General features: G+C 41.4%; 2 protein-coding genes across 3 annotated transcripts in view; one reads left to right on the forward strand and one right to left on the reverse strand.

Annotated features, from left to right (window-relative positions):
* LOC124118713 (integrator complex subunit 4-like) overlaps nt 1–4,617 on the reverse strand; it is a 92,429-nt gene extending 87,812 nt beyond the window's left edge. The window contains exons 1-3 of the mRNA XM_048390966.1: nt 4,172–4,617; nt 3,155–3,467; nt 2,044–2,153 (exon numbers count right to left, since the gene is read on the reverse strand). Of these exons, the coding sequence (XP_048246923.1) occupies nt 2,044–2,153; nt 3,155–3,467; nt 4,172–4,225 (477 nt within the window). The 5' untranslated portion in view covers nt 4,226–4,617. The remainder of the gene's footprint in view (nt 1–2,043; nt 2,154–3,154; nt 3,468–4,171) is intronic.
* A 72-nt stretch (nt 4,618–4,689) lies between these two features.
* On the forward strand, nt 4,690–25,653 carry LOC124119517. Of its 2 annotated transcripts, none has more exons than XM_048390967.1 (7): nt 4,690–4,822; nt 9,650–9,790; nt 10,139–10,239; nt 13,683–13,791; nt 16,155–16,320; nt 22,785–22,982; nt 24,256–25,653. In XM_048390967.1, exons 1-7 carry the CDS (start codon nt 4,805–4,807, stop codon nt 24,516–24,518), a joined length of 996 nt encoding a protein of 331 aa, XP_048246924.1. In that variant the 5' UTR covers nt 4,690–4,804; the 3' UTR covers nt 24,519–25,653. The 2 variants fall into 2 exon arrangements, with proteins under 2 accessions (XP_048246924.1, XP_048246925.1); XM_048390968.1 differs by having other exon boundaries at nt 4,786–4,920.
* The last annotated feature ends 346 nt before the right edge of the window (nt 25,654–25,999 follow it).

Below are 25,999 nucleotides of genomic sequence, written 5' to 3' on the forward strand. Positions count from 1 at the left end.
AGGACAAAAGCAAGAACATGTATACAGAGTGACACAGGTGCTGTGGGGCAGAAGCAAGAACATGTATACAGAGTCACACAGGTGCTGTAGGACAGAAGCAAGAACATGTATACAGAGTCACACAGGTGCTGTAGGACAAAAGCAAGAACATGCATACAGAGTGACACAGGTGCTGTGGGGCAGAAGCAAGAACATGCATACAGAGTGACACAGGTGCTGTGGGGCAGAAGCAAGAACATGTATACAGAGTGACACAGGTGCTGTAGGACAGAAGCAAGAACATGTATACAGAGTCACACAGGTGCTGTAGGACAGAAGCAAGAACATGTATACATACAGAGTGACACAGGCACTGTGGGACAAAAGCAAGAACATGTATACAGAGTCACACAGGTGCTGTAGGACAAAAGCAAGAACATGCATACAGTGAGTGAGTATGGTTTTACGCCGCTTTTAGCAATATTCAAGCAATATCACGGCGGGGGACACCAGAAATGGGCTTCACACATTGTACCCATGTCGGGAATCGAACCCGGGTCTTCGGCGTGACGAGCAAACGCTTTAACCACTAGGCTACCCGACCGCCCAACATGCATACAGAGTGACACAGGTGCTGTGGGGCAGAAGCAAGAACATGTATACAGAGTGACACAGGTGCTGAAGGACAGAAGCAAGAACATGTATACAGAGTCACACAGGTGCTGTAGGACAGAAGCAAGAACATGTATACAGAGTCACACAGGTGCTGTGGGGCAGAAGCAAGAACCTGTATACAGAGTGACACATGTGCTGTGGGGCAGAAGCAAGAACATGTATACAGAGTCACACAGGTGCTGTAGGACAGAAGCAAGAACATGTATACAGAGTCACACAGGTGCTGTAGGACAGAAGCAAGAACATGTATACAGAGTCACACAGGTGCTGTAGGACAGAAGCAGGAACATGTTTACAGAGTCACACAGGTGCTGTAGGACAGAAGCAAGAACATGTATACAGAGTCACACAGGTGCTGTAGGACAGAAGCAAGAACATGTATACAGAGTCACACAGGTGCTGTAGGACAGAAGCAGGAACATGTATACAGAGTCACACAGGTGCTGTAGGACAGAAGCAAGAACATGTATACAGAGTCACACAGGTGCTGTAGGACAGAAGCAAGAACATGTATACAGAGTCACACAGGTGCTGTAGGACAGAAGCAGGAACATGCATACAGAGTCACACAGGTGCTGTAGGACAGAAGCAGGAACATGTATACAGAGTCACACAGGTGCTGTAGGACAGAAGCAGGAACATGTATACAGAGTCACACAGGTGCTGTAGGACAGAAGCAAGAACATGTATACAGAGTCACACAGGTGCTGTGGGGCAGAAGCAAGAACATGTATACAGAGTCACACAGGTGCTGTAGGACAGAAGCAGGAACATGTATACAGAGTCACACAGGTGCTGTAGGACAGAAGCAGGAACATGCATACAGAGTCACACAGGTGCTGTAGGACAGATACACTACTTGTAAAAGATTTTTGGGCATTTCACAAAGTACACCTAATGTAATGGCGAATGTGGAAGGTATCCATTATTAAATGATTCTTTACTAAATCGTATTAAGTATTGGTTAACACTTATTCACATACTTCCTAAAAAAGCCGATGACATGCTATACCTTTAAGATGTGAAAACCAGATATCCTTAGGCAGCACGGGTCAAACAGTCATTATATAAACTTCTGTTCGGTTATGTTTAGATCTACCAAAATGTAGGACTCAAAGCGTGCTTTAGAAATGAAATAAAAATACAACTTTGTAGCTGTGGTCATAGCGTGGGAGGTCATACATGGACCCAGAGTCCACCATTACCGCGAGAGATGACTGTACATGTAATTGTCGCAACAGGAAGCCACTTTATTACCGATGCTAAGCATCCATTGAGACCACTCGATTCCCATACTCACAAACATGAACTAGTAACTGGGACAAAAACTGCTGAATCTCAAAATATTTGTTCATGTTGTTACAGATAAGAAGGTTTAAGAACACTTACAGATTTAGCAGCCTGGAGTATCTGCACTTTGTAGCCGGCACAGCTGTTGGGGAGCTGCCGCCCCACTGATGACAGTGATTGAAGGATCTCGCGCAATGCTTTGTGGGATTCTGTAACATGAAGGTATAAAGGGTAGGAGGGCAAGAAGAGAGAAGAGGTGCAATGATTACTGGATGCAACATAGTAAGAGGATCAGGATGCACACTACTATCAAGCAGAATAATGGCATGGTCAAAATAGGTTTTCAGTGCTGGAAGGGCACACTTACAAATCATTTTGAATAACAAAAATAGCTTATGACACTGCTTATAATATGAAATCTGCGTAGATTACAACACTTAGATTTTGTATCAGCTGATTGCCAAATTCACTTCCAGACAGTTATATTTGGAAAAATTTGCGTCACATACAAATTCCAATTGAAAAGCACATCATGCCTAGTCTTCAACAGTCGCTCACTGTCCATTTAAAAAAAGCGCCTTTCTTACAAACAAGCAGATGCAGATAAGTATACTACTTTTCATTTAGTTTAATATGATTTACAGGGATTGTTACAAAACAGGTTTCCAATTTAAAATACCCAAATGTCAAGAAACAGGTTGGTATTAAAAATGTGAATATACCCTCTAAAAATTGTTGATACCCAATCAGACTCAAACCCCTTGTTAAAATACCCAAACAACCAAAGCTTACCTAGACCTCTATCAATGATGAGGGTATGGGCAATCTTTCTCAATTACCAATGCTATTTAAACTGCCTGAAAGATGGATTCTAGGGCTGGGACAGGTAACTTGGGTACCCGGGTCGGGTGGGAACTGAGTAGGACCCGGGTACCTACATGACTACCCGTACCCGTGGTTAGTCATCTGATATATAGTTTAATGACAAAAATTATCTGGAACTCTATGGTTACACTACAAGTCACTAATGTTCGCATTTCTTCTGACTATGCAACCATTCCTTCTGACTTTTCATATGGAATCCATTGCCAAAACTGTTTCATTTTCTGTGAGTCTACCTTTTGTCACTTGTCACCATTGTGACATCCCATGGAAACACCTCATGTAGAATGTAACTAGATACCTGAAAAATCTGGCTATGAGGGCTTACTTTCTGTGCTGAGTATGGCCAGGAGGTGATCAATGACGTTGTCTGGTGAGAAGCCAGGCAGTCGACACAGGTGCCCCAACATCTGTGCTATCTTGCTCCTCACTACTGCCTCTTTCTCACGGTGGTAGTGGTCCATCAGCTCCCCGACTACATCCATAGCAGCTTCACCAGACACTGACTGCAGGCCTGCCTCAAAGTCCAGGAGCACCTGCAGGGCATCGTGGGAAGTGCTTGTATTCTGCAGATCAAGATGAAGGTCGGCTGCAGGAGGCTTGTGCTGGAGGCGGAGCTTCTTCACAGGCTTTGGCTCTTCCTGTATACCAGTAGATTGAGATTAAAGGCATATCTATGTTTTTGATGAAATTCTGACATGTTTAGCTTTCAAAATATAAAGTTCACCATGGTCAATATGAACCATAAATACAGTGAATGAGTTGGGTTTGACGTTGCTTGGAACAGTATTCCAGTTATAGCTTAATGTGATTATGACAAACCTAGAAACATAATCTAGGCGAACTAGTATTCAATCCCACTATCATATCTATTCTGGCATGCCCATGGGACGCAACTCTGGACAGCAACTTGCGGCATATTAAAAACTAGCGCCCCTAAATAGACAATTAAATCACACTTCTCATAACCATGACAACTGCCCCCCCCCCAAAAAAAAACCCAAAGACATTTTCCTTTGTTGACTTGATTTTGTTGACGCCTTGACTACAAAGGCGCTCAGATTGTTTCACCACTCCGTCATAAACACTTTTGAGTGGTTGACCTCAGTGAAAGTAAGGAAAACTGTTAAATGTAATCATAGTGGTCTGGCAAAGTGTAATATTGTGCCACTTGATGGAGAAGTGTTTCTGTATCAATTGGTCCTGTCAGGTACATAAAAAACGAATTTGAACCCTATTTGAGAAGGATTATTGTTTACAGAAACGCATTGTCACTCTCAACCGGTACCCCCGGGCTTCACTGCTGCAAATAGCAAGCCTGTCACCTGTGTTACGCAGTGTGTACCTGAATCACTTGGCTGTACTCCGCAAGAGCTCTCTTCTTTAAGAGGGCAGCCATCTTCTTCTGCCACAGATGGAACAAGTCTAACTCAACCTAGCCCTCAACCCACAAGCAAAGTACCATACACTTTTCTTTTCTATTAGTATATTTTCAACAACGTGAGATTGATCTTATAATAAGCTTGTCGGAATCCATTCCAGTAGCAAACTCATGGTTTGACTGGTTCTTGTTATTTAAAGTCTTATTTGCTCGTGCGCAAGATGGAATCCAGTTCCTGTTTTTTCACTCAAACCGCAGTATGGTCAATGGGCAAATGCCAAAATCTTCCATTTAATTTTTAGGTGACTTTCAAATAAATATGTACAAAAGACAAGCAAAATATCCTTCATTTGGGAAATTGTCTTCATTTGGCTCCAATTCGTCCTGCTAAAACAACACCCAAGAACGACATGTTATAAACTTGGCTCAGACTCTACACAATTTCAACACGGTAAGCGCAAAGAGGGCAGTCGGCTAGTTTAGAGCGGGCTTTACACACCAAGAGAAGATAACTCCTGTGTACTTCCTTGAGCAGCCACCACGATTGTTGTTGTGTCAAGTAGCCGTACCGTTACATAAACAGATTGGCAGAACTTAATGATGAAGGCGACATCGGTAAAATTAATAATGATTGCAATAGATTTGTTTGCGCCTTTGGTGCTAACAGGTCCTTCATCAGATATCGGTCTGCGCTAATGTGAAAGAGGTGAAACGTAAGACAACCAGAGTCCGAACGTAACTTGAAATGGAGAATGTTACTACATACTAGACCTCACTGTTAGTCTGCACTACGAACTATTGGTAACAACGCAGTTTAGCTCAGCTTACTCTAGCGCTAATGTGGCTCTTTCTGCCGACTGTGGCTCACGCTTCACGGATTTCGCGTGCCTCCGTTTCTACGGGTTGTGTAAGGGTAGGATAAAATTACCCCCAACGCTATATTCTTAGGCCTTTTATGCCCTTTACAATCATAAGGGGTAGGTACCTCATCAGCAAAAGGTAACCTTATGAGAGTAAAGGGAATCCAAGTGTAAAGTCTATAAGTCATACCTGTGGTACCTGATGACTCACCTATAGTCATACCTGTGGTACCTGATGACTCACCTATAGTCATACCTGTGGTACCTGATGACTCACCTATAGTCATACCTGTGGTACCTGATGACTCACCTGTAGTCATACCTGTGGTACCTGATGACCCACCTATAGTCATACCTGTGGTACCTGATGACTCACCTGTAGTCATACCTGTGGTACCTGATGACTCACCTATAGCGACATCTGTATGCAAGCAAACGACCTCATCAATTTGACCTGGCAAAACATCATTGCCAACTTCCAATTCACCTGATGAATTGATTATCCGCTCACCTGTGTGTACACCTGCCTGTTAACATCTACTATCATCCATGGATTCACCTGACACATCACCTGTCAAGTCTGTCCCATGTACACCTACCACACCTATCTCACTACCTATGGGACCATCCCCAGGTAAGGTGTGAGTGAGCATGTCACTAGACCATCTCAAGTTGACACCTTCACCATCATCAACATGCATCAACATGCACTGAAGGGCTATCAACAGGTGAGCAACCCTGTGACCTGTGTACTGACATCTAAACAAGACTCCATGGTATCACCTTGTATACCTGTGTGTATATCAGAACCTATACATGTCATATCATCCTTGACACCTGCAAGTGTATAGACATCCTTGTCATCTAACTCCTGAGTCCTGTCAATGTCAAGATGGTTGAATGGTTTGTCACCTGCGGTATTATCAAATGTATGAGTGGCATCCCCATTACCTAACTCCCCATACACTTTGGCAACATCAACCTCTTCAATGACACCTATCGCTACTTGCGCAGGTAATTTAATCTCTAAGCTGGTAGGGTTCATCATTCTAAACAAGGCTATCTGATTGACAGGTGACGTGAGACATCTAGCACCGTACACATGTAATGACTCTGCAACAGACTCAGTTGGCTCCACGATGCCTAACTTTATATCTGGGTCATAAACATATACAGGTAACAAAGTCCCGGTGTGAGGTGAAAGCACCGCATCCCCTTGGAGCATAGCATTCTGACTCAGAGCAACAATCCTGCAAGCACACTAGCACGCAGGATCAGATCCTCCTCATACACATATTCCTCACAGAGTCACTGCCCTAGAATCTCCACTGTCAACCAAGGGTCCACTGTCAGCTGTTCAGTGAGATTATTTTGATGAATGGACAGCACCCTGGTCAACTGTTATCCCAGGGGTACCTTGGTGAAGGATGTTACATCGTATTCTACCATGAATTTGGAATTTACTCGATTCTGATTGGTCAATCAGAGGCTATTAAATCACAATAAACCCCCTCTGATTGAAACAGCTGGTTTGATGGCAGCATCACCGTGGAAGCTAATATTCATAGAATAGTACTATTTTCAGTCATTGTAGGTAGGCATATATAAATAATTATATCTACAATTACAGGTTACAAAATGCACAGATGCGGTTACTACAATATTCAAAGGATGTGTGGCAATACATTTCGTGCAGAAAAACACGAAATCAACAAAGAGAATGTATTTATGTTTTGGAGACAACAGAGAGCTTGTAATTTTGGCGCTTTTCTATATACGACTGAGACGTCATATCTTTTGCGTCACAATGCGCGATATGACGTCAAAATGGTGACGTGCGATGTAGAGCGAAAGCCTTTCAAAGCTTGCTTTGTTTTCTTTAGGGATGCCCACCTCATGTTAGCTTACCAAGTTGCCGTGCTTATATGCTTTCAATGCTTGTCATATGTTTGAGTGAAGTATTACAGTGTAAACAAACTGCTTGAGTTTATACAGCACCATATTTTGTTCGGTGATTCCGTAATTCAGATTGATAACCCACTCAAAACACTGAACTCAACCCATGCCGCTTCACTCAGTATATTTGCTAACACCAAAGAGTTCACGTTTTATTTAGTCATGGTAGAATGATGGAGATAAACATACTGTGTTTTCAATGTAGAGCTAGGTTACCTGTAGATTTAACCGCGCTAAATTTAACATTTGAAACCTCACGCTGCGCGTTCGGTTCCAAATTCAATTTAGCGGGGTTAAATCTACAGGTAACCTAGCTCTACATTGAAAACACAGTATGTTTATCTCCTAATTGCCACAGTAGTTGACTGTTCTGCATCATGTATCGCCAATGTGCTCATTCTCAGACTATGTTTTATTGGGTGAGTAAAGATGTGTCAACAACACTCTAGATGTATTGGTGAGCTGTGTTTGAGATACAGTACGACTTGAGACTGCAACTACAACAATCCTCAATGCTTTCACATTGAAACATTCAGATCCTCATTACAAGCTACTGCAGTCGGTTTACAAAATATTTCTTAGTGTCACATCAGATATTCTGAGGGTTTGCTGTGCTCTTGTTGCTATTTGCTGCAACTTGAGTTTCCGGTCAACAGGGCATCGTATGTCTTTTGGCGTGTTAGGATGTCACAACAAAAATGAAACAGGTACTGAAATAACAAATGTATCATCAGTAGCATAAACTAATGTTTGTGAAACAGTGGGCCGCTGCCACCATAGGCTATTTCAAGTAACATAGTATTGTTTTGTTGATGTATGTTGCAACCTAATTTTAAAAATTATGTCATAGGTTATTGTCAAATGCTCCGACTTTGTGGTGTTACTGTTTGGCTGTTTGTTTAGTATTTCCGGTGGATGTTTAATTACCCTCCGTGATTGATTGTAAATGCACGAGCAAGACAGCTTGCAGGTTGAGCTTTGGTTCTTTTGAAATTCAATCAGGATTGATTTAAGACATTTCGAGGCAATATTCGCAAATTTAATATTTGACAATCAGAAAGTTTGTTGTCCGTCATTACAAATGTGAACTTCCTTTAAGGTGGCACTTCCCACGAACCATGTGACTGTAAACATGAAGGTTTGTGTAAAATAAAGGAGATGTGTCATTTGTCCAGTATACACGTGTCCTACCTTTGACTTCACTTCATGGATGTAAAGGAAAGCTCAAACAGACAAGACCCTTCTTCCAAACTGCAGCTCAGTTGAGATTCTTTAGTGGGATTCACTATTGAGCCAGGGCCTTGAACTGTGATCTGGCTAATACGGCCCTATCTCAAAGAGGCTCTGACCCGTGGAGGTCCAGACTAGAACAGGTCTTCAGCAAGCCTTGCTTGCCATAAAAGGCGACTGTGCTTGTTGTAAGAGGCAACTAACGGGATCAGGTGGTCAGGCTCACTGACTTGGTTGATGCATGTCATCATATCCCAGTTGTGTGGATCGATGCTTGTGATATTAATCGCTGGATTGTCTGGTTGACTCAATTATTTACAGACCGCCTCCATATAGCTGGAATATTGCTGAGTGCGGTGATAAACAACTAACCATCCAACAACCAAATCAAAATGGCTCCATCATAGCTCTTCATTCAGGAAAACAAATCTTTCCATCAGAAATATCTTGAGTCTCATTCAGAAACATTTTCATGATTCCTGTAGCCTAAATCTGGACAACAGAACTTCTCATTTCATGTGTTCGGTTGTGTATCCAGTAACGTTCACTATATATCTTCTGACCGGTGACCAGTTATCACATGTGTGTTATTTCTTACATAGATGAAAATAAAGGTACCACAAACTGCCATGTCCGTAGAATTTAGAGCAAAATCACACATTTTAGAATATACAGTCAAACTCTTTTAGACAGTGATATAAAGGAATGAAAGAGGTGGCAATTCAACTTTCTCGTCGACTTAAAATACAGCTTATCATCATCAAGACACATGCATTGGATCAAGTGCATGTCTTCAGTTGTATAAATTGTTGCATGCTGTTATAAGCTGTTGGTGTAAGAAAGTGCAAATAAGGGTTTGGCTAGTGCTTGAAGATGTGCTCTACGATTGCTACAGTATTAGGTGGTTGGGTTATATATTGGATGTGAGGCAGTAAGCATGGTCAACATTGACTGAGAATATATATATATATATATATATATATATATATATATATATATATATATATATATATATATATATAAATTTTGCCACTTCTATCAATGAGTTGATATATTTGATATCAAAAGACACGAGGGTGAGATTTTATTTATCATCCAACTTCATTCTTCCAACTTCTTCAATTTGTAGACAATAATTAGCAGTGTCTTCAGTGTAAAAAGTACTGCTAACAGCTTCAGTAGCAGAGCCATTAGTGATGTCATTTGATTGTGACGTCATGGTAACGTCACAATCTGCATGGTCTGCAAAGCATTGTGATGTAATTTCATTGCAGCGTCATCTACAGTGTAGATATCGCTTGATCTCATCCAAGCGATATCTCCTGTGAGAGCCAGTTTTGGATGATATATATATATATATTATTATTATTATTATTATTGTTATAACATCTTGCAGGAGGAGACGCATTTGAAGAAGAGACTGCAGGTGTTTCTTGCGGAGATGCTGAAGCTGGGCACAGTCAAGGGCTTCAAGTACTTCGCTTCATACATGAGAGGGCGTGAGGAGATGGTCATCAGTGTCGTCAATGAACCACAGGTTGCAATCACCTTCCGTGCTGCTTCAGCCTTGACTGACCAACCTTTATCACTGGCAGAATATTGCAGCATGTCCTGTTGTATCAGATGGAAGGGCATTGGACCTCCATTTTGTGATTAAATCTTCAGGAATGGCTTTTTGTATTCCGCACTTGATTCTCTCGCTCTATATTCCTGTAACTAGCTCTAAGTGTGAGGGGATGCTGAGGGTGGTCTCACAAAGTGTTTTCTAGCCAGCTCCAAGTGTAGTCAAAGGTCTTAGGTCAATGAACATGGTGTCTACCGCAGATGAAAAGTTTCATTGTCCAAATCCCAGATATTGCATGTGTGTGTGTATGTGTGATTGCAGACCCCCAACAACAGCTACAGCAGCGAGCCAGGCACTCCCCTGCACAACACAGAGTTTGCAGCAGGCTCCAGCTTCACCTCCAACAACCTCCCCTATGACAAGTAAGTGTGGTGCACTCAAAACAGCATGTATGTGTGTAGAACCCAACAGTTATCATATAGTTGTTGATTAGACCACAGTCAATAGGGAAATTTGATTAAACTTTCGTCTAAAGATATTTTGATCTTTCATACATATCAGGTCATCTAGTTCCAGTATGTTGTGTGTTGACCTTTCATGCATATCCAGTCATCTTGTACCAGTATGTTGTGTGTTGACCTTTCATGCATATCCAGTCATCTAGTACTTGTATGTTGTGTGTTGACCTGGCATGCATATCCAGTCATCTTGTACCGGTATGTTGTGTGCTGACCTGGCATGCATATCCAGTCATCTAGTACTTGTATGTTGTGTGTTGACCTGGCATGCATATCCAGTCATCTTGTACCGGTATGTTGTGTGTTGACCTTTCATGCATATCCAGTCATCTAGTACCGGTATGTTGTGTGCTGACCTTTCATGCATATCCAGTCATCTTGTACCAGTTTGTTGTGTGTTGACCTTTCATGCATATCCAGTCATCTAGTACCGGTATGTTGTGTGTTTACCTTTCATGCATATCCAGTCATCTAGTACCGGTATGTTGTGTGCTGACCTGGCATGCATATCCAGTCATCTTGTACCAGTATGTTGTGTGTTGACCTTTCATGCATATCCAGTCATCTTGTACCGGTATGTTGTGTGTTGACCTTTCATGCATATCCAGTCATCTAGTACCAGTATGTTGTGTGCTGACCTGGTAGCATATCCAGTCATCTTGTACCGGTATGTTGTGTGTTGACCTTTCATGCATATCCAGTCATCTAGTACCAGTATGTTGTGTGCTGACCTTTCATGCATATCCAGTCATCTAGTACCGGTATGTTGTGTGCTGACCTGGCATGCATATCCAGTCATCTAGTACCGGTATGTTGTGTGTTGACCTTTCATGCATATCCAGGCATCTAGTACCAGTATGTTGTGTGTTGACCTTTCATGCATATCCAGTCATCTTGTACCAGTATGTTGTGTGTTGACCTGGCATGCATATCCAGTCATCTAGTACCGGTATGTTGTGTGTTGACCTTTCATGCATATCCAGTCATCTTGTACCAGTATGTTGTGTGCTGACCTTTCATGCATATCCAGTCATCTAGTACCGGTATGTTGTGTGTTGACCTGGCATGCATATCCAGTCATCTAGTACCGGTATGTTGTGTGTTGACCTTTCATGCATATCCAGGCATCTAGTACCAGTATGTTGTGTGTTGACCTTTCATGCATATCCAGTCATCTTGTACCAGTATGTTGTGTGTTGACCTGGCATGCATATCCAGTCATCTAGTACCGGTATGTTGTGTGTTGACCTTTCATGCATATCCAGTCATCTAGTACCGGTATGTTGTGTGCTGACCTTTCATGCATATCCAGTCATCTTGTACCAGTTTGTTGTGTGTTGACCTGGCATGCATATCCAGTCATCTAGTACCAGTATGTTGTGTGTTTACCTTTCATGCATATCCAGTCATCTAGTACCGGTATGTTGTGTGCTGACCTTTCATGCATATCCAGTCATCTAGTACCGGTATGTTGTGTGTTGACCTTTCATGCATATCCAGGCATCTAGTACCAGTATGTTGTGTGTTGACCTTTCATGCATATCCAGTCATCTTGTACCGGTATGTTGTGTGCTGACCTTTCATGCATATCCAGTCATCTAGTACCGGTATGTTGTGTGCTGACCTTTCATGCATATCCAGTCATCTAGTACTGGTATGTTGTGTGTTGACCTTTCATGCATATCCAGGCATCTAGTACCAGTATGTTGTGTGTTGACCTTTCATGCATATCCAGTCATCTTGTACCGGTATGTTGTGTGTTGACCTGGCATGCATATCCAGTCATCTAGTACTGGTATGTTGTGTGTTGACCTTTCATGCATATCCAGTCATCTAGTACCGGTATGTTGTGTGCTGACCTTTCATGCATATCCAGTCATCTTGTACCAGTATGTTGTGTGTTGACCTGGCATGCATATCCAGTCATCTAGTACCGGTATGTTGTGTGCTGACCTTTCATGCATATCCAGGCATCTAGTACCAGTATGTTGTGTGTTGACCTTTCATGCATATCCAGTCATCTTGTACCAGTATGTTGTGTGTTGACCTAGCATGCATATCCAGTCATCTAGTACTGGTATGTTATGTGTTGACCTTTCATGCATATCCAGTCATCTTGTACCGGTATGTTGTGTGTTGACCTTTCATGCATATCCAGTCATCTAGTACCGGTATGTTGTGTGTTGACCTTTCATGCATATCCAGTCATCTTGTACCAGTATGTTGTGTGTTGACCTGGCATGCATATCCAGTCATCTTGTACCGGTATGTTGTGTGTTGACCTTTCATGCATATCCAGTCATCTAGTACCAGTATGTTGTGTGCTGACCTTTCATGCATATCCAGTCATCTAGTACCAGTATGTTGTGTGCTGACCTTTCATGCATATCCAGTCATCTTGTACGGGTATGTTGTGTGCTGACTTGACATGCATATCCAGTCATCTAGCACCAGTATGTTGTGTGTTGACCTTTCATGCATATCCAGTCATCTAGTACCGGTATGTTGTGTGCTGACCTTTCATGCATATCCAGTCATCTTGTACCAGTATGTTGTGTGTTGACCTGGCATGCATATCCAGTCATCTAGTACTGGTATGTTGTGTGTTTACCTTTCATGCATATCAAGTCATCTAGTACCAGTATGTTGTGTGTTGACCTTTCATGCATATCCAGTCATCTAGTACCAGTATGTTGTGTGTTGACCTTTCATGCATATCCAGTCATCTTGTACCGGTATGTTGTGTGCTGACCTTTCATGCATATCCAGTCATCTAGTACCGGTATGTTGTGTGTTGACCTTTCATGCATATCCAGTCATCTAGTACCGGTATGTTGTGTGTTGACCTGGCATGCATATCCAGTCATCTTGTACCGGTATGTTGTGTGTTGACCTGGCATGCATATCCAGTCATCTAGTACTGGTATGTTGTGTGTTGACCTTTCATGCATATCCAGTCATCTAGTACTGGTATGTTGTGTGTTGACCTGGCATGCATATCCAGTCATCTAGTACCAGTATTTTTTGTGTTGGCCGTACATGCACCTTAATCATCATGAGTACTGGTGTCTTGTGTGTTGACTTGAAATGCATGTCTAATCATCATGAATATATATTGTGTGTTGACTTGAAATGCATGTCTAATCATCATGAATATATTGTGTGTTGACTTGAAATGCATGTCTAATCATCATGAATATATTGTGTGTTGACTTGAAATGCATGTCTAATCATCATGAATATATTGTTTGTTGACTTGAAATGCATGTCTAATCATCATGAATATATTGTGTGTTGACTTGAAATGCATGTCTAATCATCATGAATATATTGTGTGTTGACTTCAGGAGGTCACTGATGCTGTCTCAGCGGACGCAGATGTCTCTGAGCGGCCTCGGGGACAAGGGTGTAGGTTTGCCTCCAGCCTCCCCAAGTGATGATGAGACACAGGCCATGGTATGTATCCATTATCACATTGTACTTGGATATAGCACAGATTATGATGCTGCTTACATTCACTGGGAACAATTATTTCCAGATGTGTGGGTCACATGTTGATATCCACTTCCTAGATTTAGGACTCTGGGTTGGAGTAGACGCAGCAGATACTCTTCAGTCACTGTCACGCCCCACACTGGTCAGGGATTAACAGCCGTATTACAAGAGGATGTTCTCATCTGCCAGAGAAACTATGCTGCCTGGTCTCACAGCCATTGCAAGTATAGGTGTAGACTCTACTGATCTGTGTCAAACAAGTTGACGGTTGGACTCTCCACTACTTTGACATACAAGAAAAATACCATGATACAGACTTCGATTTATTAGCAAGCGTGGCAACATATTTTGGGCAGAAAACCTCACTTAAAACAAAGATTAACTGAACCGTGAAATTTAGTAACATCAACAGGATGGACAATTGGTGCCACACAGACTGTACTGTTATGTCTACCGCGTCACGATGCCTGAACTTTCTGTTTGTGGAACATTATGTTTTTAACTTACCCTGCTTTACTCCTTAATGCATTTACTGCTTGTTCTTGACAGAACAAAGAGCTGTTTGAGGTCTTTCTGAATAAGAAGTTGTTAGAACTAGTTGTGTGGCTAATCCCATGACACAGCTCCTATGTGACCATGGAAGTGATGACATCACTTATCATCACATTACTGCTGTCACTCAGAGAGAATGGTCACCTATTTTGAGCTCTCAGCTTTATCCATTACAATCCTTTGCATGTTATTACAACCCTATTGTTTTATGTGAATTATATCCTTCCTATGGTTTGTGTCTTCATACTTTACATATGATTTTTACTATTGCATTAATATTGTTCTTCCATTTAGCCAATTTGAATTCACTTTGTAGTCACGTTTTTTCTTGTGATGCGTTTTGTATTCTTTGTGTTGCTTGGTTCTTCTTATGCATTGTTGTACCTATGCTTCCCTATGGTTATTAAAGTGTTTATTCACTTTTCTTTGCGTAATCTTATCCCTTAACCTCCATGTTCTGGGATTTAGAATGTTACATACACACACAGTCATGGTGATTACACCTTCTGCTTCATTGCAGACTTATGTCCCGTTGTACTCAGTGCCACAGTAACAAGGCTTATGAAACTGCTGGATTGGATCCCTAGAGCCAACAACGCTCATGAGATCAGAGCAGTTACTGGACACGCAATTGGCTTTCAGACAACGGAGGTCCAATGTTTTCCTCAAGCCCTTGGCTGCGCCTGGCCTCTTGATGAGGGTTCTGTGAATGTTCCTGCCATTTCTCCCTGTCTAATCAGTGCCCGTTCAACTTTGGTTGAACGCTTCCTTGCAGAGGCCGATAGTACTCTCGTAGAATTGTTTTCATGTGACTTCTGGTAGACATGATCTGAACCAAATGTTGAAGGCCATCACAAATTCACGACTGATTAGACGTTTGACAGAATCTTACCTTGTCTTCGCAAGTCAATACCTGAGTATCATGGCCTTGGAAGATGTCGAAGGCATTCATAGTTTTGGCATTCTGGTCATAGCACTACAGGTCACCAGTCCTTGTTGCGACTAAGAAGCTCCTAAGATCAAGCCTTACCCGACTTGCGCAGTGTTAGCATGCCTGACATGGGGGTTACTCTGCTAACCAGCTGTTTGGCTTGGTAAATCAGTTTCTAGACTTTAGCACATGCTAATTTGCTTTTTGCTGGGACATCCACATAGTCTCGTAGCATCCATAGACAAGATTGGTCGAAGCAGGTAAAGATTTGCACAAGTGTGCTCAACGACTGTCATGAACTACTGCAGAGTTTATGTCCCTGAGGACCACATCTGAAAGTATGCCCTCCACCGTACCGTCCGATAAAGATGCATTAAGGAGTAATGCAGGATAAGTTAAAATATCTAGTAAAATCTAGATATTTTGTTATAGTTGTGTACTTATCCTGCATTACTTTGACTAAAGTAGCCCACCTGTCTCAGAGCTGCCTATCCCACAATGTCTTCAGATGTTACGATCTAGCTGTAATGTGATGATACGTGACGTCATCACTTCAATGGTCATGTGGGAGCTGTGTGATGGGATTTGCCACACAACCAGTTGGAACAACTTCTTCTTCAAAAAGACCTCACACAGCTCTTCTTTCTGTCAGAACAAGCAGTAAATGCATTAAGGAGTAAAGCAGGATAAGTATACAAATATAAAACAACATCTAGATTTTACTAGTATTTGAATGTGCCTACCACTGCTCTGTCATGAAGAAAATAAAGATCTAATCAGATTCTATACTACTGGTAGAATAGCTGTTTGAGTGACCAGGACGTTGTTGTTTGCCTGGCAGGATGAGTCGTCCACCGTGTTCCTGATCGCTGGCTACACCCGCTACTCCTGTCCCTATGTGTGGGTGCGCTCCAACCATGAACGCCTGGTCAGGCTAACTGGGGGAGACACTCAGGAGAAAGACAACCCTCTCAGACTCAAGTCCACATACAAGTGGAAGGATAATGGTGAGTGTGAAAATGATAGATAGCACCCAGGCTAAGTGTCTGTTCCCGCCATATTCAATGAGTCTGATCATCATGGCGTTGATAATTGTAAGAAGGAAAACCTGTCACAGATGTATCAACCAAATAGTGACCATTGCCTTGTCAAAGTTGAAACCACTGTGCACGTGCCACACCATCCACCAAGTTGTCCGTGGCGAGCGTTGGTGCACTAGGATTTCTATCTGTCACTGGACACTGCAATGGGCAATGCCTGAATGCGCTGATGCTCTTCCTGTGACATGTTCCTTCCACAGCGACATCATTTCATGTCAGGTCATGTATCCTATAGCGCCACTATCTCTATGAGCTGTCCATTTCATGGCTTGCAGTTACTGCAGTCGTGTACGACTAAAATCACCTCTACTCACAATCATCAGCAGGACTATGTTTGTGTTTACATGTGTTAGCTTTGCCCTATAATGTACTTGTGGATGGTTTAGAGCCCTTGATTAAACTGGAACCACTCTATATATAAAGACATCACTTTAGATCCTGTTTCTTGGTGTAAAAAACTATATTTTTGTCCTGAACTATTACAAACATCATTATCCTTATCCCATCAAAATTCAGAGCTAACATATACTTTTTTACACTACACATGGAGGTAGTTCATAGCTAAACTATACTTTATTCCACTACACATGGGGGTAGTTCAGGGCTAAACTACACTTTATTCCACTACACATGGAGGTAGTTCAAGGCTAAACTACACTTTATTACACTACACATGGAGGTAGTTCAAGGCTAAACTATACTTTATTACACTACACATGGGGGTAGTTCAAGGCTCAACTATACTTTATTGCACTAAACAAGGAGGTAGTTCAAGGCTAAACTATACTTAATTACACTGCACATGGAGGTAGTTCCAGGCTAAACTATACTTTATTTCACTACACATGGAGGTAGTTCAAGGCTAAACTATACTTAATTACACTGCACATGGAGGTAGTTCCAGGCTAAACTATACTTTATTACACTACACATGGAGGTAGTTCAAGGCTAAACTATACTTTATTACACTACATATGGAGGTAGTTCCAGGCTGAACAATACTTTATTACACTACATATGGAGGTAGTTCCAGGCTAAACTATACTTTATTACACTACACATGGAGGTAGTTCAAGGCTAAACATTACTTTATTACACTACACATGGAGGTAGTTCCAGGCTAAACTGTGCTTTATTACACTACATATTGGGATAGTTCAAGGCTAAACTATACTTTATTACACTACACATGGGGGTAGTTCAGGGCTAAACTATACTTTATTCCACTACACATGGAGGTAGTTCAAGGCTAAACTACACTTTATTACACTACACATGGAGGTACTTCAAGGATAAACTATACTTTATTACACTACAGATGGAGGTAGTTCAAGGCTAAACTATACTTTATTACACTACACATGGGGGTAGTTCAAGGCTCAACTATACTTTATTGCACTAAACATGGAGGTAGTTCAAGGCTAAACTATACTTAATTACACTGCACATGGAGGTAGTTCCAGGCTAAACTATACTTTATTTCACTACACATGGAGGTAGTTCAAGGCTAAACTATACTTAATTACACTGCACATGGAGGTAGTTCCAGGCTAAACTATACTTTATTACACTACACATGGAGGTAGTTCAAGGCTAAACTATACTTTATTACACTACATATGGAGGTAGTTCCAGGCTGAACAATACTTTATTACACTACATATGGAGGTAGTTCAAGGCTAAACTATACTTTATTACACTACACATGGAGGTAGTTCAAGGCTAAACATTACTTTATTACACTACACATGGAGGTAGTTCCAGGCTAAACTGTGCTTTATTACACTACATATTGGGATAGTTCAAGGCTAAACTATACTTTATTACACTACACATGGAGGTAGTTCCAGGCTAAACTATACTTTATTACACTGCACATGGAGGTAGTTCCAGGCTAAACTATACTTTATTTCACTACACATGGGGGTAGTTCCAGGCTAAACTATCCTTTATTACACTACACATGGAGGTAGTTCAGGTCTAAACTATACTTTATTACACTACATATGGGGATAGTTCAAGGCTAAACTATACTTTATTACACTACACATGGAGGTAGTTCAAGGCTAAACTATACTTTATTCCACTACACATGGAGGTAGTTCAAGGCTGAACTATACTTTATTACACTAAACATGGAGGTAGTTCAAGGCTAAACTATACTTTATTACACTTCACGTGGAGGTAGTTCAAGGCTAAACTATACTTTATTACACTAAACATGGAGGTAGTTCAAGGCTAAACTATACTTTATTACACTTCACGTGGAAGTAGTTTAGGGCTAAACTATACTTTATTGCACTAAACATGGGGGTAGTTCAAGGCTAAACTATAGGTTATTACACTACACATGGGGTAGTTCAAGGCTAAACTATACTTTATTACACTACACATGGAGGTAGTTCCAGGCTAAACTATACTTTATTACACTACACATGGAGGTAGTTCAAGGCTAAACTATACTTTATTACACTACACATGGAGGTAGTTCAAGGCTAAACTATACTTTATTACACTACACATGGAGGTAGTTCAAGGCTAAACTATACTTTATTCCACTACACATGGAGGTAGTTCAAGGCTAACCTATACTTTATTACACTACACATGGAGGTAGTTCAGGGCTAAGCTATACTTTATTACACTAAACATGGAGGTAGTTCAAGGCTGCACTATACTTTATTACACTACACATGGAGGTAGTTCAAGGCTAAACTATACTTTATTACACTACACATGGAGGTTGTTCAAGGCTAAACTATACTTTATTACACTTCACGTGGAGGTAGTTCAAGGCTAAACTATACTTTTTTACATTTCACGTTGAGGTAGTTCAAGGCTAAACTATACTTTATTACACTATATATTGGTGTAGTTCAAGGCTAAACTATACTTTATTACACTACATATGGGGATAGTTCAAGGCTAAACTATACTTTATTACATAACACATTGAGGTAGTTCAAGGCTAAACTATACTTTATTACACTACATCATGGGATATGGTTCAAACAGTATTTCTTAAATGAGAATATTTTTTTTCTTATCGTGCATTACGCCTGGATGATTCACTGCTTACCTTACTTCAGCAAAAGACAGTGCTCAGCGATGTTCTCAGGTAAAAACAAATGTTTCTGTTTTCAGCGGACCATTGCCGCTATCACGTGACCTTGATGACAAGTCACCTTCCTCTCATCACTGCCTGTCACATAACAGCAAGGATGTCTCTCAGCTGAGCTCTTCAAATTGGATATTTCAGACCCTTAGGTTAGGCTATTACCCTAAATTATGTCTGCCACGTGGCTCGTTGTTTCCCGCCATTTTTAATTTCTGGTCCATCTAAGGACATACCTTAGTTGGTGGATGATAGAGTGGAATGTCTGTTTGTAGACACCTCCCTTCAGGGTTGGGGCACTCATCTGCAAGGCCAGACAGCTGCAGGGCTGTGGTCCGGTGCTCATCAAAAGTGGCACATAAACAATTTGGAGTTGGAAGCGTTGATTCTCGCCATCTCACATTGGCAGAATCAACTACAGTCCGCCCAACTCGCAATATCCACAGACAATCAGGGGACAATGCACTCCCATTCCCTTCTTCAACAGACATTCAGGTTCTTTCATCTAGCGGAATGGCTGGAACTACAATTCATAGTTCAGCACATCCCCAGATGTCAGAACATATTGGCCGATGCCTTATCCCGACCAGACAGGGTGGCACCCACCGAGTGGAAACTTCACACAGAGGCATTTCAATTGCTGTTTCAGAGGTTCGGGCAACCAAACATTTAACTGTTTGCAACTTGCCAAATCCATCAACTTGTAACATATGTCTCCCTGTTACCGTATCCACAGGCTTTGGCGGCGGGTGCATTCAGCATCCCTTGGGAAGGGCTAAAAGCGTACGCTTTTCCGCCACCTGTTCTACCTCCCAAGGTGATACAAAAGATCAAAGAGACAAGAAATCTTGCTCTGACTTTGGTTGTGCCCTGGTGGCCATCAAGGGCTGGTCGTTGAGCTCAGAAATCTGGCAGAAACGGATCCTCCCACACTGGTCAAACCTACTCATCCACCCTCACAGCAAATTGCCTCACCAAATGCCAGACAGGTTTCGCCTGCCACGTGTAGTTCATCTTAAAAAGGCGTTAAGTGCAAAGGGTTTTTCGGCACGGGCAGATAAGGCTATCACTTTAGCTCATTGTCCCTCTACTAGAGGGTTATACAATGATAAGTGAGGATCATTTGAAACATTTGATCATTGAGACATCACCCGGATCCGTTTTGAGCATGGTACGCACAGAGCGGTACATCTCGGGTGATGTTGGAATTTTATAGCAAAAAATCCACCACTAGGCCAAACTGATTGTTCCTTCACTATCCCACAAATATCTATGATTGTGGGAGTTAAAGATGGGGGTGAACTCCTCTTGTGCCCGGTGCAAGCACTACGAGTTTTCATCTGCGCTCCAAAACTTAGATCACCAAACTTGATCCACTGAGAGCGAATAATTCTCACGAGATCAGGGCATTAGTCTCTTCCATGGAGTTATAAAGAAACTGTTCTATTAAAATGATCATTGAAAGATGTTTTTGGAGATCAGACACTGTTTTCGCTAGTCATTATCTTAGCGATGTGGCTCTTCAGGATGTCGAAGGCATGCACAGTTTTGGCCCTCTGGTAGTAGCCCCGCAGGTAACCAACCTTCAACGCAAATAATGAACTTGCCCCATATGGAGCCAGTCTACTTCCCACACAGGTCGTAATAGACACACCCAGTGGAAGAAATGAAGACAAGCTTTCTAATCAAGCTTTGGCTCGGTGACACAGTAGGTAAAGATTTTAGCTTTCGCTATCATCCATTATTACCATGTGTGTACAGGGTGTTACCCTTTAATTCTTATGTTAACCCAAAAGTTAGGGCATTTTTTCTGTGCCTTTTCCGCCTCATGGATTATTGACAAAAATGTGTTGTTTTGGGAGTTTGAATTATTGAGGTTTTGAACATCTGAAGGTATATGCGCCTTTAATCCGTCCGATATAGATGCATTATGGAGTAATGCAGGATAAGTAAAAAATGTGGTAAAATCTAAATATTTTTTACATTTGTATACTTATCCTGCATTACTAGCCATCCGTCGCAGACTTGCCTACCCACTTTGGCTTCAGAAACCTCAAAAGATTGTTTTTTAAGCTTGGGCGACAGACAGTGATGTGAGGTGACTTGTCATCAAGGTCACATGACAGCAGCGATGGTCCATGCAAAAACAGGTATTGAAATCTGAACATCTTTTTTATCCCCCGCCCCAACGAAGTTGGCCGGGAATATAGAAATGGGTTCCGTCCTTGTGTGTGTGTGTGCGTGTGTGTGTGTGCGTGCGTGTGTGTGTGTGTGTGCGTGTGTGTGTGCGTCCCGAAATCGTTTCCGGAGCATAACTCAGAAACCATTAAATATTTCTCTACGAAACTTTGCATGTCTATCAGACTCATGCTGAACTGGTGCCTTTTGCTACTAAGGAATTTTATAAATTTTTATTTTTTACGTTTCCATGGCAACAAGTTGGACTTAGGTTCTATAAGAGTGGTGTTAGTTTCCGGAGCGTAACTCAAAAACCGTTAAATCCTTTCTTACAAAACTTTGCATGTTAACCAGACAAATACTGAACTGGTGCCTTTTGCTATTTAGGAGTTTTATAAATTTTTATTTTTTACGTTTCCATGGCAACAAGTTGGACTTAGGTTCTGTAAGGGTGGTGTTCGTTTCCGGAGCATAACTCAAAAACTGTTAAATCCTTTCTTACAAAACTTTGCATGTCTACTAGGCACATACTGAACTGGTGCCTTTTGATATATAGCACTTTTAGAAATTTTTATTGTTTATGTTTCCATGACAACAAGTTGGATTTAGGTTCTGTGAGGGTAGGGTTCGTTTCCGGAGCATAACTCATAAACCGTTCAATATTTTTTCATCAAACTTTTTTTCATCATAGTATAACAAATAAACTGTTAAATATTTCCTTGCATGTCTATATATAAAGCACATACTGAACTAGTGCCATTTGATATTAAGGAGTTTTAGAAATGTTTATTTTAGAATTTCCATTTCAGCTATTTGACATGGGCTAAGAGAAATGTTGGGTCAGTTACCTGGTTTGGGACCATAACGTGTTAAAATAGGCGGGGGATATAGATGACTTTGTCAACTATACGCTTGTTTACCCAAGACCATTGCTGAGCGCTGTCTTTTGTTATCATAAGGTATGCAGTGAATGCGTTAAGGAGTAATGCAAGATAAGCATACAAATGTAAAAAAAATTTAGATTTTACTAACCTGTCTCAAGTTTTACTACCAGACCAACATTTCCTCGCTGTTACAGACGTTTGTATATGGGACATCATTGCCGAGTTAGTCAAGCTATGCACGTATCCAGCTCCCCGCAACCCATTTGCCGTGGACATTCCATTCTTCTCAACTCTGCCACTCTCAGAGCAGGTGTTGTCAACAGCAGCCATGGTGTCCTTCTTGCAGAAAGTGTTGATACACACACCTGATGACAGACCTTATGCTGCTAAAGGTAGGAGAAAGAGTTGATGCACACACTTGATGACAGACCTTATGCTGCTAAAGGTAGGAGAAAGAGTTGATACACACACTTGATGACAGACCTTATGCTGCTAAAGGTAGGAGAAAGAGTTGATGCACACACCTGATGACAGACCTTATGCTGCTAAAGGTAGGAGAAAGAGTTGATGCACACACTTGATGACAGACCTTATGCTGCTAAAGGTAGGAGAAAGAGTTGATACACACACCTGATGACAGACTTTATGCTGCTAAAGGTAGGAGAAAGAGTTGATACACACACCTGATGACATACCTTATACTGCTAAAGGTAGGAGAAAGAGTTGATACACACACCTGATGACAGACTTTATGCTGCTAAAGGTAGGAGAAAGAGTTGATACACACACTTGATGACAGACCTTATGCTGCTAAAGGTAGGAGAAAGAGTTGATACACACACCTGATGACAGACTTTATGCTGCTAAAGGTAGGAGAAAGAGTTGATACACACACTTGATGACAGACCTTATGCTGCTAAAGGTAGGAGAAAGAGTTGATACACACACCTGATGACAGACCTTATGCTGCTAAAGGTAGGAGAAAGAGTTGATACACACACTTGATGACAGACTTTATGCTGCTAAAGGTAGGAGAAAGAGTTGATACACACACTTGATGACAGACCTTATGCTGCTAAAGGTAGGAGAAAGAGTTGATACACACACCTGATGACAGACCTTATGCTGCTAAAGGTAGGAGAAAGAGTTGATACACACACTTGATGACAGACTTTATGCTGCTAAAGGTAGGAGAAAGAGTTGATACACACACCTGATGACAGACCTTATGCTGCTAAAGGTAGGAGAAAGAGTTGATACACACACTTGATGACAGACTTTATGCTGCTAAAGGTAGGAGAAAGAGTTGATACACACACTTGATGACAGACTTTATGCTGCTAAAGGGTAAAAAAAAACACAAACAATGCAAACATAAAAATTGATTGAGTTAAAATATGTTTTTTTTCATACTTTAATAATTTTCAATTACATGTTATTTTGAAAAAGAGTGGAAAGTGAATATTGGACATTCATCAAAAAGTAAATAAACATTTTACTCCCAAATGATCACTTTGACCCTTCTTCTCTTTGTATAAGTTTTTAAATTCCTAATGTATGTAACACTTCATTGTAACAATAATAACAGGAAGGACAATGCCATAATCAGGACAAGTTAGATTATTGTTCTATTTCCATTTCACAGTGTTGTGGATTTCTTTGCAGTGTTTGAGGATCTCCAGTTAGTGACAAAATGTCACTTCTCTGCTGTTCAGAAACTGGCTAAGGAGGGAGGGTTGCCCATTCTGCATCCACAGCAGCAGCAACAACAGCAGCAGCAGCGCAGGAAGATGAGTGGCGGTCAGTCTCAGTTGTCATCACGGAAACGGTATCCAAGCAGCGGCAGTCAGTACCCGGCCCAGTATGGGCAGTACCAGCAGCCCACAGCAGGCTACAGCTACGGCAGTCACAATACTTCCAGCTACTGACTCACTCACTCACACACACACACACACGCACGCACACACGCACGCACGCACGCACGCACGCACGCACAGGGGGCATTGACAAGGAGGGCTGTCCTAGGGTCTAGTCACAGAACTGACCTTCAAGGAGGACATAGGACAATGCTCCTGGGGATCTTTGAAGACTATGTTGTCCTTTGTATGGACACAACTAGGCAGAGATTACAGTATATATGTAATAGACATTATATAACAGATCTGTTTTGCTCTTCTAGTTGCCATAATATGTATTGTCATGATCTGTGCTGCATTAGTGAAGAGTATATTGTCGAAGATGTCAAATGCAAGGAACAGCTGTGTGTGAACTTGATTCATTTTATTGATGACATGACATGATTAAACATAAAACAAGAAGAAAGAATAAACAATTTAATAGGAATCTTTCATACAGCAAATGATGCTTCGTTCTACTAAAAAACTGCTTCAAATTTGGTATTATTTATGAGGAATCCTTGTGTTGACCTCAAATACTACCAGAATATATTGTATGTCAAATGTGGGCAGGTAGACATTCCACACATAGTGTAATGTAGCCACACCAGCCACCACTCACCTCTACACCTGTAGAGGTAATGGATGATGTATGGTCGGTGGAAGTATTGGGTAATCACCGTGTGTGATGGTTAGAGAAAATAGGGTAAACTACTTCATGTCATGTTAACCATGGATTTAGATGAATAATGTTTGTCTTGTTTATTGTTTTTCTTTCGTCATTATAAAAAAATGTCACCAAGCGACAGTTGCCAGTGTGTGTAAGATGGTAGTCAGTTGCAGGCGTTGTGTAAGCGGAGACATGAGAGATCTGTTTCATAAACTCATTGTGGGGTTTGGATCTCTTGGGTCTGTTCCCCAAAGGGACCTTATTCGATCTTATCCTTCTTTCCAACTTCTAACATAGACCCACACCTGTAGCAGTGCTACGGTGGCTTATTGGACAGAACCCAGGTCATCTGGCAGCAGTTGGCCACACTGTTGATCTGCATACACATCCGTGACACACTTGCTGTATTCCCTCTGTTGATGTTCTGGTATGGAGCCTACTAATTATAGTTGTATATATTTGAAAAGTAATAAATGTATCATCACCCACATATCATCACCCATATTTGTCATCTCATTACTGTATTCATCCCTCCGAGGGTTGTACTGTATATGTCCCATGTTTTAGTTGCATGTATGTAGAAGACTGATAGGAGTAAGTATGAAGAATATATTAGATAGCAGAATCATGTCCAGAGACTAGTGTCACCAGATGCTAACATGGTGTTGGTGATGGTACTGAGACTGTTCTGTGACATCTGAACTGGAGGATGAAGAGGACACCAACATCTTGTCCAATGTCAGCTGATCAATCTGCAAATGACTGAGATATTGTATGGTACACTCACTATATCTTATCTGTCTCTCTATGTCTGTCACTACATCCTGTTGGAATAATGGGTTCG

Source organism: Haliotis rufescens, unplaced genomic scaffold (genome assembly GCF_023055435.1).
Source record: "Haliotis rufescens isolate VD_foot unplaced genomic scaffold, xgHalRufe1.0.p SCAF_9, whole genome shotgun sequence".
NCBI classification, from domain to species: domain Eukaryota; kingdom Metazoa; phylum Mollusca; class Gastropoda; order Lepetellida; family Haliotidae; genus Haliotis; species Haliotis rufescens.

What these genes read in the sequence shown, in the direction of transcription:
- LOC124119517 (XM_048390967.1), top strand. An exon ending in ATGATGAGACACAGGCCATG is followed by an intron (nt 13,792 to 16,154) that starts GTATGTATCCAT and finishes TTTGCCTGGCAG; the next exon opens with GATGAGTCGTCCACCGTGTT. An exon ending in ATACAAGTGGAAGGATAATG is followed by an intron (nt 16,321 to 22,784) that starts GTGAGTGTGAAA and finishes TCGCTGTTACAG; the next exon opens with ACGTTTGTATATGGGACATC.